Consider the following 17169-nt stretch of genomic DNA (forward strand, 5'->3'; position numbering starts at 1 on the left):
AAAATGTGACCGTCACCGTATGTATTTTTACATTTTCTTTCTTAGAAAATAAAATTTTAAAGTATTTAGCCACAAACTTCTTCTACTGAATTTCATCAGTACACAATTTGTATTCATATAAATGTAATTTTATATCTGTAGATATAATATCTACTAAAATACATTTTTTTCCTCTTCAACTTTAGTATTAGAGGTTATTTGGTGTCTAAATGATCGACGATTAGACCTTTAGTTGACTAGTAAAAATATTAAGTGGCAGGCACATTCTTCTTCACTTGAACATGCTATATTCATTTTATACTTTCTCTAGTGTTCAAAGTTTTGGAAAAATGTAACGTCTTCATTCTCAATAGTCAAGGAAGTTGGGTTAAGATTTTGTTATTAATTTTATATTAATTATTGATGAATGAGAATGTAACTATACAATTTTTTTTCTTTCTTTCTACCTCTCCATCATTTTCTACTAGAGCTTCGCACAAACCAATTCAAGATTTCTCAAACTCTTTCTTTGTTAGTGTTTGTTAGCGTATAAAATTTTAAAAAATATTTAAAAGTTTTCTTATAACAAAAAGTGTCTATTTTAAGACTCTAAAAATCAAATAAATTAATTCAAACCCTCCCACATTAAAAAAAAAATGTATATTTTCCAATATAATATAGTAAAAGCAAAGTGTAGCATTTAGATTTTCCAATTTTTGCATTTTGTTATGCTATCATTGTTTGGGCGGCTAGCCTTAGTTTCAAATGCTTTGTAAACTAAAATTTGTATATTTTTTCTTATTAAGTCTTCATGATGAGGTGGGAGTGTTGTGATATGGATTTTAGTAAAGAGTGTGTCGTAGGACATGGTGAGTTGATTTGAAACAAATATTTTGGAAATCTTCACAGATTTTTTTTTTTTATCTAATTTCAGGAAAAGTTTGTTGAAATTTTGGTAGAATTAGATTTAGTAAATTTTACTTTTGATTATGTCTACAATGAAAATGTTTTTGTTACTTACTTAATTTGAAAAACGTTTTGAGATGGATATCATGATTTACATGAAATTTATTGTCATCATTTCACGTCCTAAGTTTGGTAGATAACTTAGGGTGGGGTGTGACAAGGAAACAAAATTGTAAAACCCATACCTTTGGTGTTTGTGTGATATAGGTCTCAAAAAGAGCTATTGTTATTTGTCATGTCTCTAATTTCATTTGTTTAGCATGTTTAATGTGATAAATTGACTATATTGGTACAAAATTGAAAAATATATGTTTTACAGATTTGGGTTGGGTTATTTTATTAAGGGAAAAATTGGAACATAGATTCCTTATGGCTAATATTTATTAGTTGGTTTGTGGTTGTTATTATATATATATTCGTTAATATTTATTAATAAATATAGTTAATATTTATTTAATAAATAGATGAAGTTGACTTTGGTTGTTTTGTCCTAAAATACAGCATATGGGTTTTGTGGGTCGCGTGGTATACTCGTGTTTGTGAAAGAATAGAAGTGGGAGTGCATGCACAACAAATTATGTATTGAGAAAGTCTTTTACGAAATACTCAGTTTTATGTGGTGCCAACATCTTGTTACTATCATTGTGAAGTACTTGTTTGAGAAGATTTATGCAAATTATGGGAGTCTAACATTAAAGATTATTTTAAGGAGTCTCTCATAGGGGGAGTCTGAACATTTGTGAAGCATGAAGCATGTGATTTAAGGGAGCCTAGATCAAATTTCTTGTTCACACATCAAGTGGTTTAAAGGGAGCCTAAATGTTTATCTTATAAAAGTCATATAATTTAAAACAGTTGATTTTTGATAAGTTATGTGCTTGTGATCATCCTCAATCTTTATAAGTGATATTTTCAATCGGGCTAAAGACCTTCTAGATGTATGTGTGATTACGTTGAATTGGATTACCGTTGTGTTGGTGTTCTATTTTGTCTTTTCGTACTATTACTCATGTTGCTTATTCAATTATTAGCTCGAGGTTATAAGGAATTAATCGTAACTTCTCTATTAACATGCATTTTCAAATGTTACAAGCCATTGGAGGTTAACCTGGATGGCTATTAGAAATTTAGGACTGTGAGTTTGACAAGACCACGGTTTAAAAATTGATGACCGAGTTTGAGTAGAATAACATTATATATAAGTTTGGTTTAGGTTTTGTGTTTTTTATCGAACCCACTACCAGTCGCTCCATCCCCCTTCCCTTCACGCTCTCATTTCGCATCTCCTCTTCCTCTTTGTCTTTCGTCTCCGCTTCTTCCATCGCGCCGGCCGGCCCTCTCCATCTATTTCTATTCGATCTCCTTTGCCTCGCCAGTCGCCACCTACCGTCGGTCACCATTTACAGTGAAGCCACAGACAAAACATAACTGGAAACACTCAAGACTCTACCCAACATCGATCCAAAATCAAACTGGCACAAGGCATGAACCTGAAGAAATGAAAAATTGAAAGATCATAGAAAACTTCAATTTTATGAATTTGAAGAGGAGAGGGGAAATACTCCAGCAGGCGTACGAGAGCTGACTACGAGGGCAGGCGGGAGGTTAGTACCCACGCACGATGCTGGAAGTTTGCAAAATTTTACTGAAATTAGGGCTGGGTACAGTCTTATTAAAGAAATTATGATGAAACGGATTAGGTTGGGATTTTATTTGGAGAGAATGAATGCTGAAGCCTTTTGGAGAGAATTGCATTATCAATTCAGTTGCATGTGTTGATTTGATTGATCCAATTTTGTTTGAATATTTATGTGGAAGTCTTTGTTAATTATACCTTCTGCCAATTTATGCCATCCTTATTGTGCTTAAAATTCATGCATCTTTGTTATGTGTAATGGATTTTGATTTCTTCAATCTAAATTTTTTAGATTGCCTTTTGAATTGGGAGACATGGAAGGAGTAGAGAGTATAACACCTGAGAAACAGAATAACACCTTGGGATCGAGGAAGCGGTTGTCCTGCACCACCTGCTTTGATGCTCTGTGGTTCTGCTATTGTATGCAACTTTATTTTCAACTTTTTGATATTATTTTCATAATTTCATGTTACTTACCTTTTACTTTTGCAATGTGTCCCTCTAATCATTAGCAAATTTGATCTGTTTGCCATCTTCTTGTTTATAGACAAGAATAATAAAATAGACCTAGCAAACGGGGAATCCCTTAGTTGTTTGGTTGGCGGATGTAGTATAGTACGATAATGTTTAAGCCAAGTCCATGAATGAAGTTGCTTGTCTTTTGGAACTATTATGGTTCTCCATGCTCTATCTTATCTACTAAAAACTGGCTCATCAATCTACTAAAATAGTTCTTTTTTTTGTTAGGCGGACAGTTACTTTACAGAGCTAATTTTATTATTTGCATGGTGTTTTTGCAACCACCCTTGGTTTTACGGTGTTCTTGCCCTTCTTTGGAGGCTTTTGGTTTTGAGGAATGATATGATTTTTTGGTGTTCAAGATTCTAACTAGGATAGTTTTTGGGATTTATTCATACTTTTTTGCTTGTACTGAGTCCTCTAATTTATTTATTTATTATTGTAACTACAGCCTACCTAACTCAGATTTACACCAGTTGAGCCTCTTTTTTGTTACCTGTTTGCGTCTGGAGACTGGAGACTGGAGATATCGTATCTCCTCTCTTTTTAGTTGATAAAATGGAAGTTAGTTTCTTACTAAAAACAAAGAATTATTTGCACACTAGTTCTGGATTTATTTCTTGGATTGTGATAGTTGGATTTTAAACTTACAATTTAATGATTTTTACTTTTAGCCTTTTGCCATTAGTTAGTTAATTGGAGAGTTTTTTTTTTTTTTTTTTAAGTTTACATATCAATTAAGGAAGAGGGTTAATGTCTTTTAACTTCTGAAATGTTTTTAGGTTCCTCATTTTTCCAACTAGTTCGAATGTCCCTTATTCTCCAAACCAGTTCAATTTCTTTTTTCATTGTTGTCAATTTTTTTAAAAAAAATTGGGTTATCGTTGCTGAAACTATCTGATACTCATATTCACACCTAATTTTTGCTGTCGTAGACCTCCTTTTCCATATTGACGAGGTCATCTTTGGACCTAATTGTTAACTTGTAGATCTAATGGTTACATTTACTGGCAGCTCCGGTTCATCAGATGCAGCAATACTACAGGGTTGGAGTTTTTGATAACTGTTCTAACAAATGGACAGCTCTTGTTGACTGTTTAACTCTAAAGACGAAAAGAGCTTCTGAGGTTCAGGTATTTATCTAATACAAAAATACCTTGGGGGCCATATAGTTTATATATTTCAAGAATGCTGAAATCTTGCCGTTCTTCATTCTATGTTGCATTAAAAAAATTAAATAGCTCGGATCTGTGAATTGTAGGGGAGCTTTCAAATGACCAAAGCTTTTAGACTTTAGTAATTGGAGGGTCTATCAGCTCTCCTAGGAATTATTTTTTGGCCCTTGATATGATGATTTTCACCACATCGTTGTTAAGTTTTAATTAACAATATATAATAAACCAGTTCGAGTAGGCGAAGGTCTCCCTCTGTGATGTACTAACCACAGCACAACTCACAAAAGCCTCCCCTAAAAATACACTAGAAGCCAACTAAATAACCAAACTAAAAAGGCAAAATAAACAGTAAACAAGTACAGCACTTAAGTGGGGGGATTCTCATTTTTCTACCTCTACTAACATATGTATTAACAATTGAAGGCTTGACATGCTTTTGTCTATAATAATAAGTAAATGACAACAAAGATGTTGAGGTGGTTGTTTCTTTAGTTTCTGGGGATGGATTCTTAATGAGGAATAATAACCATTCATGTTTTACATACAAACCAATAGGAACTTCTTTTTCTTATTTTTTTTCACCTGAAAAGAAAAAGAAAGAAGAGAAAGAAGGAAGTACACACGGCATATATAGTTTGTTTTTAGATATAGGAAAATGAACTAAAATATTTACAAATATGGCAAAATATCACTTATAGTATTGATAGACACTATCATTTAAAACACTGATAGATGTCTAACAGAGCGAAATTTTGTTATATTTATAAGTATTTTCAGCAGTTATCGTTTACAAGAATGGACCATTTGGAAGTCCGTTAGCTAGTTTACACGGGGCCTTTTCTTTTCTTTTTTTTCCTTAAAAAAATGTACTTGGAATGCAGGAAATTCTTGAAAGCAGAGAAAAAGCAAAATCTCACATCTGGACTTTTCGAACCCCAGAAGAAGCATCATCACATTGGAAAGAACTCTTCGGACATTTAGAAGAAATAGAATGAAAATGATTCCGTCTTCTGTTTCGATCCTCATTTTGTAAGACTATTTTTTATATAAATTTTGATCTTGTTATTATTATCATTATTACCTTTTAAAGTACATTTTGGTGGAGAAATGAGCCATCACGATGTGTTAATAGAATAAATAAGTTATGTTGTTTATCCAGAAGTTCAGAGAACTGTTTTGGTCAGAAAATCATTTCTTGCACATCTTCTATATGTCCGAATAGAATGAAAATGATTCTCCATCCTGTGTTCAAATATCACCCTGTCTTTGATGATTTTCCATCATACATTAATAATTAATAAGTTCACAGTGGTCGAGTTCAATTTATGACCAAAGTTGAGAATATAAGTTATATGGTTGTTGGTTGACTTGTTTGATTGGTACATCATAAACACTTCATTCAATAGCAAATATTTCATTCCATAGCTAACACAAATATTTCATTCAATAGCTAACACAAATATATGGTAGATTAGTTTAAATTAAAGTTTAATTTTTAGTTATAGAAGTTTGGAATTTCTTAGAGCTCTATAGCTTCCTGCAACAAAAACGGTGAAAGTATCTGAGTACAAAGGGTATTTTGGTCCTTTCATAAATAATTTTATTTCCAAATTAAATAAATGGACAAGCTTGGTGTCAAACTCGGTCTAGAGGAACTGATAAGTTTTGTTGGGAGAGTTTCTTGAAATTTGCACAATATTTGTATTTTTAGATATTTTATGTAAATATGATATACGATTTATTCTAGTAATATTACAATTAAAATTATCTTTTAATTATTCTTCTGGTGATTTTGTTAAAAAATTCTTCCATCCCTTTGGTATCTCTATCCCTTTCCATTCTCTTTCTCTATCCATTATATTCTTTCTTATTTCATTCATCTCTTTTAAATTTTGTTGTTAAGTACATATTTGTTTCATATTATTAATTATGTGTATGAAATTGTGAAATATTGTACGCTAGTGGAATTTTCAGTAAATTTTTTCAAGAAAAGAAAATTCATAGGGAATGTAGTATATATGTCACGTAATTTACGATATATATTCCTATTTACAGTCAATCAAGTATAAATATCACGTCATTTTCATTCGTTTTTGCATTGTTTTTCATATATTCCACATAATTTATTAATTTCTAATATATGCTTATTATATTTAATAAAATTTGCATTGATTTTTATATATTGAAAGTTAATTTGTAAAATCTTATCATGATTGAGATTGTTTTCGATTGAAATAGATCATAATATACCTTGTATATTTAACATAATATTAGATAACAATGTACACGTGCATATTTCACATTGTATTTAAATTTTGTAACAAATTTTACATTATGTGAGAGTACAAATTTATATTCATGAAATTAGAAAAAGATATTGCTAATGATATTTTATATATATTGTATAATATATGATATATTATGTGTTTATTGCTTAAAGATATATTCGTGATACTTAATGTTTAATATTTAATGATATTTAATATATACTGTAACATATATGAAATATTATGTATATGCTAGTATGTTTAATTATATATGATATATATTGTAAACTATATGATATTTTGTATGTTGTAAGTTTACAAGGAGCATCATTGATCATAAAAAGAAATAAATAGTCTAGAGTTTAGAAACTTAAAAAAACAATTCATTAATCGCACAATATTATTAAATTAAAAAGAGAAAAGAAGTTTATTATAGACTAGATACTATATTACATGATTTAAGAAAGAAAATTAATAACATAAAACGTTTATTAGTTGAAGGAAATGATCGAAATATGCATTTATTGTATTTTGTATTTATCGAAAATTTCAACGAAAAATCAAATCGAAATTATATATAGCAAAATTTACAAAAACATGAAGGAATTATAGATACATGGAAGAAGAAATAGTTTATTTGATGAAACCATTTTCATCTTCCACAAGTCTGCAAGATCAGCTCGAGTTTCACCAACTCTTTCTTCTCATATGCTATAAATTTAGGCTAACCATTTAATATAAATCACATTCATATTAACTGAACCTTTGATGTTAACATGAATCTAATTAACATTATTTTAACATTTAAATCTTATTCAAACACGTTTCATCTCTTATTTATTATATATTTTATTTTGAATTGTACGTTCAATCTAACATGTTCTGGTTGTTTATTTCTAAATTTCGTGTTTACGATATTGGTGAGTATATGCTAAAGTGTGCTTAGCTCAAGAAATATTAGTTAAAAAATGAATCAAAACACAAATATTGAAATTTAAAAATTATCCAAAAATAATTCTTAATGTGATAATAATATCATTTCTTATTATCATATGTAAAACCTTCCTATTTTGTAAATATTAATTTTACCAATGATAAAACGTTGATAGACTTCTATCAATAGCATTAATAGAAATTGAGATTTTGTTATATTTTAAAAGTATTTATGTAATTTTTTCATTTACACTTCTTTCTTTAAAATTAATTTTCATAAATATAACAAAATACCAAAATATTTATGAGAAAAATTGATGACAAAAACATTTAGAAAAAAAAAAACTAATGACACCTATTTTTTTTTATATTGTGAATATCACAAAATTAGTGATATCTGCTATCATACGTAATTATAGAGTTATTCGATTTTTAAATTTGTTACTTTTGCAATTTAAAAAATGTAGTTAGATAGACTCTATTATCATAAGACTTTTTAGTATTCTTGCAAGGACTCTTATTTACGACCCGTGTAACAAAATAAAAAAATGTCATGAAACTGATAAAATATTTTCATAAATCTCATATTTGTCCTTGGCATTGCAAACCATTTTTCATTTCTTTTTCTTGTTCCTTGTGATCCATCTTCTCTTCATATTATTACTTATTCTTCTTCATATCAACCACTAGTTCTTACTTGTGATTTCTTTATTTTCTCCAAAATTTCTTTTTTTCTTCATCATCTCTCATACGTTTCCTCTTCTAGATCTAAACGATCATACACTAAAATCTAAACTATCTTAATTAGTACATGATTGTGTACCAAATATAAAAGATCTTGATACACGATCTTGAACAAAAATCGTTTAGATCTTGGTACAATTAGTACATAATTGTGTACCAAATATAAAAGATCTTGATACACGATCTTGAACAAAAATCGTTTAGATCTTGATACACGATCATTTAGATCTGACACAATTGTTGTGTACTAAATCTAGACGACCATGGTACACAATCTCATACTAAATCTAGACAATCGTGGTACACAATCTTATACTAAATATAAATAATCTTAGTACATGATTGTAAACCAAAATCATTTGAACTTGATAGACGATCTTAGTAATTGATCATGTACCAATATTATACTCAAATTTTTTGCACACATGTATGATCGTAAAATATTTTTATTATTTCATATAATAGACCCGTGTTTTTTTTTCAAAATTGTATTATATAGTGTAAATATTATATCAATTTGTTATAACATTTTAAAAAACTATTTCTTTATTACAAATATTTGCCTTCTAAAATTGATATTAGTATATAAAAGTTTAAATAATATAATAATTATCGATATTTATGACGCCATTCATTAAAGAAAATAAAGAATAACATCCAGTTATGATGTGTTGTGTTTGATATTAGTTCTTCACACAGACAACCATCTAAGAAGACAAACAACAACAGATATATAAAAGTTAGCCAATAAGAATTTAACTCAGCTTGTATCTTTAAATATTAAAGATTAAAAAATATGTAACTCAAACAAAATAATGGTAAAATAAGCATAAACACACTTGATTAAATAAAATATGAAAATTAAATAACGGAATATTTGTGGCACCATAAAATGTAAGAAGTTTGTAAAATTTGAATGAAATATGAGTTCCCTAACCTTACAAAATTCTACTGCCCTTGCACGCAAAAATATCCAAAATTGGAACGTGTTTGATGAAAGATCCAAAAATTATATTGTATATCATAAATCTAAACTTATCCCCTAACCTATTAAATCCCAAAACAGTTAAATCACATGTAAATGCTATATATTCTAACATCTAATCTAATCATATAATATAGAGAAAGAGCTTTCTATACCACTCAATAAGAAATCACTAGTGAGTCCAGTTTTTAAAGAAAGTCACAATCAGATATATCTTAAGGCTATTTACTCCATCACAAACACCCCCACCCCCAAGTTCTCTTCCTTTTAACAACAATATATGAAACAAATACAAAATGTTTCTAGCATGATCCCTAACCTGCAATTGCAGCCCACCACATCAATGTTAAAGACGCCAAAGTGACTCAATGTTGCCTTCAGTCTTCAGCCATCCACACGAATGCCTCATCTTTGTTAGGGCCAAAACCTGCACATCCTGTAAAGCCAATCATCCTACACAGTGGACCATATTAACCTGTACAAAAATTTCATGATCACATCTTAGCTTGGAAAATTTAGAGTCTAGAAGCAGGGAAACAACCTGAACCTGCAAAAACTTAGATAATGATGAGATCACATTTTTTCTTAATATCAACAAAAAGGTAATGCAAAAAAGTTCATAAGGGAAAGAAACCGTAATACGATAAATGGAATCGTTCACAAGTCCTCATGGGCAGCAGTCTTAATCCCTGACTGTAAAATCAAATTTATACGTTTGCTATAGAATTATGGATATTGTAAGTATCAATGCCATGACTGCAATTGAAACATGTTAATGAAATTTAAATGAAGACAAACACACGTCCAAAAACAAATCGCTGTCAAGAAAAAGAGGTTTTCAAAGATCTATTTCAATTTTTATGATGCTTTCTAGATGTACCACAGGGTTAACTGAAGAATCTTCTGATAAGACAGGGGGTTTCCTTCTACACATTCTCTCACTTTCCACAAATCAAAGGGAATAAACTGGTTAACATCCAATAGGGGAAAAGAACTTAATTTTTAACCACCATTTCTTGCATCTTCTAGCACTGTTTCATTTGTTCTGTCTCGCAAACAGTTTCCCCTTCCATTTTTCTATTTTTTCTTTTAAGTTCCCTAAGCTGGACACGTTCCTAACCAATCCACTAATGAAAAAAATGTTGTTACCTACTCTAATGGCTAAAAAAAGATCAAAGAGATGTTGGGGAGATCAGATAACTAGAACCAGCAACTTCTTACGTATTGGGATAACACTACTAGGGACATTTTAAGGAATGAATGCAAGACCTCAAACAGAAACCTTGGAAGTAGTACCTAAGTTCAAGTAAACAGATCAGTAACCATAGCCTTGCTCAGGAGGCTGCCGCTGTTGCTGCTCCTCATAGCCACAGGTTTGATTTGCATACTTCACCTCACTGTCGTAGCTTTTCTCATGGTTATTTCTGTTGTCATCAGAATTGGCATTATTATCATTTCCTTGTTCTCTCTCCTTGTTCCACTGCTCAATTTTAGCACGCCTCTCTTCACTCCCTTCCCTAACTGGACTTCGGTTCTTCCTTCCACGTGGACTACGGCTCCTGCTTCTATGGCCAGGGCTTGTAGTCCTATGCCTCCTACTCCGACTTTCATGATACGCATCTCTCTCATCATACCTTCGACTATGACCATGCTTGCCATAAGAGCGTTCTTCATAACTTCGATGCCTATAGGGGCTGCGGCTTCTGCTCCTACTATGACTATGCCTTCGACGATACATTGCAAACAGTTCATGCCTCAGCTCTCTGAAAGACAAGAAATTACCATGGCTATCAAATAAAGTACGCATACAACTTACAAGAAGTGGCAATACAATATCAACAGGAAGAATAATACATCTCAGAGGGAAAAGAGGGAGGTGGTGAAGATAATATACCTGCCAATCCTCTTCAAATGCATGAAATTGCAATACCCACCACGATTACACATGTTTTCTTCATATTGCCTACATGTAGCTTCTCTAAAGTCTGTAACTGGAGAGAAGTCGACAATGATCGGGCGTCCTGCAAAGAAACAGTTATATACATAGGTTACCAGATTCATTTCACCCGATTCTAAAATCAAAAGCTGCAGACAAAAAGTATAAATATGAAGGGAAAAATAAAGGGGCAGGAGAAGACAGAAACTTCAACTGACCAGCATAGAATCTGCCACTAAGATTCCGAAGAGCATTTGCTGCTTGCTCCTCCTCTCGAAATTGAACATAAACATTGCCCACCTAATCAAACACATCATTAGATAACTACTCATTAGCTAATTCTACAATGAAATAGCATACATCAAAGTTGAAAGGCAGATTTGTAAAATTATTTCCCTTCAAACAATGAGCAAAGAGGAGAGTATTACCATATGGTCAGCTAGATTGTCACATACATTCAAACTTTCAATCTCCCCGTACTTGTTCAGTTCCTGAAATAGATCTTCATAGAACTCCTGAAATGTAGACAGATCAACAATAAAGCTACAATTGTTCCACGCGCAAATGATGATTCAAAATAAAAAAATTTACAAGCCACGCCAAGAGCGTAAGGAAGTTAATGAGGACACAAAAAAGATATCTTACTCTATCCATGATAACACGATCACTTGAAAATCAACTAAACAAAACGACGTCTAAGATTACGATAAAAATAATAGCAATCCAACCTAAAAAAAAAGCCAAGATCCACCCCGACCCCCGTTCAAAAATAATAATAATAACGTGAAAATTCATGATAAAAATAGTAGTAAACAAGAGAAAATGTACCTCAAAATGGTCCTGGATGTTGCGAGGGTCAATTGGATTCCCTTGCGCGTCGACACCAGGAGTAATCATGTCAGGTCTCTGATACATATTAGAAAGCAGGAGGGTGGGGCTGATACTAGGCTTGGTGTGCAACCGTGAACACCTATCACCGTGGCGGCAGGCCCCGATCTTGAAGTAGAAGGGACAGTTAACTCTGTCCTTCTCGGTTCCGAATATGGATGCCAAATGCTCCGCCATTTCCAGCCGTGGGAGAAAGGAAGAAATTGGGTACAGAATTGGAATGAGATGAAAATGGAGAAGAAGCAGAAGAAGAAGAGAAAGAAAATGATGATGGGTGGAGTTTTATTTAAGCTGTTTCTCTAGAATGTTCATGGGAAAGCCTTGGGGGGACGTCTAGAAGATTCATTACTATTTAATTCAACTTAGTTATATAAAGAGAAATCAATGTTAACGAACAAAACAGCTGGTTTGCCCGAGAGGTTAAGGGGGAAGACTTAAGATCTTCTGCACATAAGTGCGCGTGGGTTCGAACCCCACAGCCAGCATCCTCTTTTTATTTGCTTTCCTCATTTGTTTGGTGAAAGCATCGAAATCGTCTATAAATTTTTTTGGAAAATAGGTGAAAAATATAATATTATTTTATTTAGTCTTTAATCCTCTCGTTCCAACTCAAAAATGAGATCAAATCTCTAAGCCTTCACAAATAAGAGTAGCGAAAGCCTTTAAATCATCTTTATTTTTACCTCCCTTTTTTTAATGATTAATTTAAAATAATTATAATAATTAGTAATTAATTAACGCTTGTTAATTTTTATCACTATTAAAATTAGTTTTAAATTTTCACTTTATAACTATTTTAAATTAATTAATAGATATTAACAAGACGCCTTTTAAAAAACAAAATAAAACACGAAAATATTTACATCGTATAAAACAATTTAAAAAAATGAAAAAACTCACAAGCTCACAACGTGGAATAACAAAAATATCTCAGCGATTAAACAGCCGCATGCACATGGAAAAATGATTTTGTACTATGTTTAAATGCTCTTGTAACAAGTTTAAATGATTTTGTACCATTCTACCAAGTCTAAACAATCTTGTACCCTTCTACCTAGTCTAAATAATCTTGTATCCAGTTTAAATAATTTTGTACCAAATCAAAATGATCTATTGGTGATAGTGGTCTATTTTTGTTTATTTGGGATAGACAATTTATCGTTTAAATATTGGTACATATCGTTTAGATCCTGTACCAATATCATTTAGATCTTGTACCAAGAAGAAAAATAAAAGATGAGAAATGAACAAGATGAAAGAAATTCTAGAAGAATAAATAAGAAAGAGTGTGTTTCACTTGTAAATTACATTCCTAGCTCGTTATTCAATCGAATCCCGAGTCTTATAGTATTTTAGTAGTTTTAGTTAATAAATCCAAAACTTCAATGTCATGTTATTTGAACATTTTAACAGCTCCAAACTTAGATTGTAATAGGTAAAAATACTCATGTCTAAAATAGTCATTTACGGGCGATCATAGAAAAAGATTGTTGAGAGTGGGATTTGAACCCACGCCCTTTCGGACCAGAACCTTAATCTGGCGCCTTAGACCAACTCGGCCATCTCAACCTTTGTTTGATAAACACTATTTTTATTTTATATATCTAAATTATATAAAATATGGTTCTAAAGAAATACAACCCAAGGAAACAAATCCCAAGGAAAAGCGCGAACGTCACTTTTTTCTAAATAGAAGTTTCAAACTAGGTAGAACAATAAAAAGAATACCATCAACAGTAGTGATCTAATTATTAAAATCTATTGATAATTGTCTCCCAAAATAGTCTAGCTGAAGGATAATAAAATAATACATATTGGTATCAAGACTCAAACAAATGGTTTAAAATTTTGAAAATGAAAACACATTATCTAAGAACAAGCTAAGAAGATACGAAATAACTAATAATACCAATCATTTGTACCTTGCAACTGCTGCATTGAGGTTAATGTTTTATAAAGACTAATACTACAATAGAGTAGAGATCAAATTAGTTAGAGTGTATCATCCCTTGTTTCAATTGTGTTTGAATCAAAGAATATCTCCTTATCTCTATACACTAAGAATAAACCGAAACCATAAATTATATACCCATCAAATGACCTTGCAAAAAAAAAATTATAACGCTTAAACCACAGTTGTTATTGGGCAAGTGCATATGAGTCAAATTATTGTAATATAAAACATTTTAATAGTTATTAATATGAACTTGTTCTAACTAGAACTCAAAGGTAGGTAATAATTTCTAAATCACAAGTAAATGCATGGAAACAAAACAAGGAAAAAGTTGAAGCAGAGAAGTAGTTGTTTGTTTTTTCGATTGTAAATGGTTTATTAGGTATAAATTGAAGGTTTAGAGATCAATCATATAAAACTTTAGAACCATATCTTAGAAAGATTAGATATTTAAAACAAAATATTGTATGGTAACAAAAGTTGAGATGGCCGAGTTGGTCTAAGGCGCCAGATTAAGGTTCTGGTCCGAAAGGGCGTGGGTTCAAATCCCACTCTCAACAATCTTTTTGTATGATTGCCCATGGGGCTTAATAAAACAATTTTGGAATTTCCATTATATAACATCCTAAACCCATTCAAATTTTGTAATCATAATTATTTATTTCTTTTAAAACAATAGAAGGGGAAAGAGTCCAACCAAATAGTTCTTCAAATCTAGCTTTTGGGTTTTACATTTGAACATTTTGTATCATCAATCAAACAACATCAAAATAGTCAGCAGTGGATTATGCTTATGAACAACAATTTAAAAAATCAATGCATAAACAAATCATACAACTTGAATTAAAACACAACACCAATATTAATAATCTTATACTTTGATTTCAACCACTTTTGTTGGCCATGGCCATCTCCATTGGATACCAACCCAACACCCTGAAGAACGAAGCATATTCCTTCAACTCCGCCATAGCTTCTTCACCTTTCCCTTCCTCCATTGATGCCTCAAAGTCCGCATAAAACACATACTCAAACCTCTTCACCCTCTCCTCCACTCTCATCGGACAGCTCCGGTGCGGCCTCGATTCAATCTTCGTCAACTTAATGTTCCTCATCGCAAATGCCGCCAGCACCTTGAATAGAGCCGCCGTTCCTTTCTCCAATGCGAACACTACGCTCGTCTTTAACGCCAAACCCGGTTCCGGAATCACCGGATCTCGTGCTAGGACAACGAATCGCGTCACGTTTCTCAAATCGTCTTGGATTCCGTTCTCGAGGATTTCGAGCCCGTACAGCTCGGCGGCGCGTGCGCTAGCGATTGCGGCTGTATCGCGGAGGTTGTTGAGGGCTACGTGTTCGGCAGCGCCGGCGGTATCGTCGAAGGCTTCACGCGCGGCGTTGAGGCCGAGTTTGGTGAGAGTTTGTTCGCATTGAGCTAGGGCTTGAGGATGGGAAATAATTCTTCTGATGGATTCTGATCGGACTCCTGGTAAGGCTAAGAGGCAATGGTGAACCGGTAGTTGAACTTCGCCGATTATGTGGAGGGTATAGCGGAGGAGAAGATCATAGTTACGATGAATAGAACCGCCAAGGGAGTTTTCAATTGGGAGAACGGCGAGATCGGCAATGCGATTCTCAACCGATTGAAAGGCAGTTTCGAATTGATCGCAGGGGATTGTTACGCAGTTAGGGCAGGCTTTGCCGGCGGCGGCTTCGGAGTAAGCACCGGGAACCCCTTGGTAAGCGACGTGAAGCTTTTGAGCGCCCATTGAAGCCGGAGACTACTTTCCGACGGTTGCGACGGCGTAGTCCTTGAGTTTTTCTTTGTTATTGAGTAATTTACAAAGTGGGTGGACAGAAATGATTGGCAGAGCCATAGCTGGTTTTATAGTTGGAAGGTTATATAAGTATTTTTTCTTTAATTTTTTGAAATTAATTATATGACATATAAATTTTATGATATTTAAAAACTATTATTCTCATTTAAAATGTTATATAATAATTAAAATAAAAATTTAAAATTATTTGAGAAATCTTTTTAAATTTATTTGATAAATAGGAAGGGACTAAAAATGTCTACCATTCTAAACTCTAGACTAAAAAGATACATATATTTAAAATTCACGACGATGAAGACTATGTATTATCAAAATTTTAAAACTAAAGAAAAACAGTTTTCTCAATTATTTATAAATAAATGAATGAAAAAATAGCAGATATAAATATTTTAGATTTGTGATTCAAATGGTTATACCAAGGAGAGAGAGCCTATTCCATTGTTGCAAATAAAATAACATGAAAGAAATTGGTTAGACGACTAAACAGAATATTGACACAATGAGTTGAGATTTCAAGAATTAAATGAAATAATTTTAAAACTTGGATTTTCCTCTTCATATTGTATAAAAAAAGTAGTAGACAATAATAACCTTAGATTTAAAAGGTTTTAATAAATTAATGGTATGCTTTACCTCGTTTTTTTCTCTCTCTCTTTTACGTTTTAAATGTAATTAATCATGAAATACATATACGTTAGCAAATTTATAAATATTGTAAGTAATGATATAATTTAAAACAATTTTGATGATATATAAACAATAATTTTTGTTTGAATTGGTAGGGGTGGTAGGTTAGAAGTTAGAATAACGTAAAAAGGTAGAGAAAATATTATTATAACAATACCGCAAGTAGCAGGACAAGATATGGAATCTACGTTGTAACACATTAGCTTACCTTATTCTAAATTAAATTTGAATATAAATGTACCACTACTTCACTTTCGTTTCAGGTTACAAGTGTCTAGTAAACCTATGAATTTTAATACACATAATGTAGATTAGCGTTCAACGTTGTATTATATTTAAAATTAAAATATTTGTCTAATACATTAATTAGTTTTTAAAAAATTATTAAACAGCAAAATTTAATATTTTCAAGAATTTTATAGAAATAAAGCAAATTAAAAACAGTCTTATCTTTGAAAACAGTAATAAAATCAAGATAGGAAAAACTATATTTTAGAAAATCAATAATAAAACTATGGTTGACAAACTATCTATATTTTGATTTTGCATGGTTTTCTATCTTTTAAAATTTGAAAAAGGTTTATTAGATGCATTATGAACTACATAGATGTATGTACAATTTGTGTAGATGTCTAATTAAAAGTGGATACATGATGCACAAT

At 31.7% G+C, this 17169-nt stretch overlaps 3 protein-coding genes and 3 non-coding genes across 7 annotated transcripts; 3 read left to right on the forward strand and 3 right to left on the reverse strand.

Annotated features, from left to right (window-relative positions):
* Nucleotides 1–2156: 2156 nt before the first annotated feature.
* On the forward strand, nt 2157–5530 carry LOC101221444 (uncharacterized protein C227.17c). Its single transcript, XM_004139417.3, has 4 exons — nt 2157–2549; nt 2874–3001; nt 4115–4233; nt 5157–5530. The coding sequence occupies exons 2-4, from the start codon at nt 2896–2898 to the stop codon at nt 5268–5270; spliced, it is 339 nt and encodes a 112-aa protein (XP_004139465.1). The 5' UTR covers nt 2157–2549; nt 2874–2895; the 3' UTR covers nt 5271–5530.
* Nucleotides 5531–9325: 3795 nt separating this feature from the next.
* On the reverse strand, nt 9326–12320 carry LOC101221685 (splicing factor U2af small subunit B). 2 transcript variants are annotated; one of them, XM_011655960.2, is made up of 6 exons: nt 11969–12320; nt 11569–11655; nt 11359–11440; nt 11099–11225; nt 10501–10967; nt 9326–9897 (listed from the first exon to the last, which is right to left on the reverse strand). In XM_011655960.2, exons 1-5 carry the CDS (start codon nt 12203–12205, stop codon nt 10520–10522), a joined length of 981 nt encoding a protein of 326 aa, XP_011654262.1. In that variant the 5' UTR covers nt 12206–12320; the 3' UTR covers nt 9326–9897; nt 10501–10519. The 2 variants fall into 2 exon arrangements, with proteins under 2 accessions (XP_011654262.1, XP_004139466.1); XM_004139418.3 differs by having other exon boundaries at nt 9326–9679; nt 11969–12319.
* Nucleotides 12321–12430: 110 nt separating this feature from the next.
* Nucleotides 12431–12513, forward strand: TRNAL-UAA. The gene has a single exon. It is a non-coding gene; the product is annotated as a tRNA-Leu (tRNA).
* Nucleotides 12514–13516: 1003 nt separating this feature from the next.
* On the reverse strand, nt 13517–13597 carry TRNAL-AAG. Its single transcript has one exon. It is a non-coding gene; the product is annotated as a tRNA-Leu (tRNA).
* Nucleotides 13598–14461: 864 nt separating this feature from the next.
* Nucleotides 14462–14542, forward strand: TRNAL-AAG. Its single transcript has one exon. It is a non-coding gene; the product is annotated as a tRNA-Leu (tRNA).
* Nucleotides 14543–14622: 80 nt separating this feature from the next.
* LOC101221912 (arogenate dehydratase/prephenate dehydratase 6, chloroplastic) lies at nt 14623–15838 on the reverse strand. Its single transcript, XM_004139419.3, has one exon. It carries the CDS (start codon nt 15749–15751, stop codon nt 14867–14869), a length of 885 nt encoding a protein of 294 aa, XP_004139467.1. The 5' UTR covers nt 15752–15838; the 3' UTR covers nt 14623–14866.
* Between the last annotated feature and the right edge of the window lie 1331 nt (nt 15839–17169).

The sequence above is a fragment of the Cucumis sativus genome, chromosome 1, assembly GCF_000004075.3.
Source record: "Cucumis sativus cultivar 9930 chromosome 1, Cucumber_9930_V3, whole genome shotgun sequence".
NCBI lineage: Eukaryota > Viridiplantae > Streptophyta > Magnoliopsida > Cucurbitales > Cucurbitaceae > Cucumis > Cucumis sativus.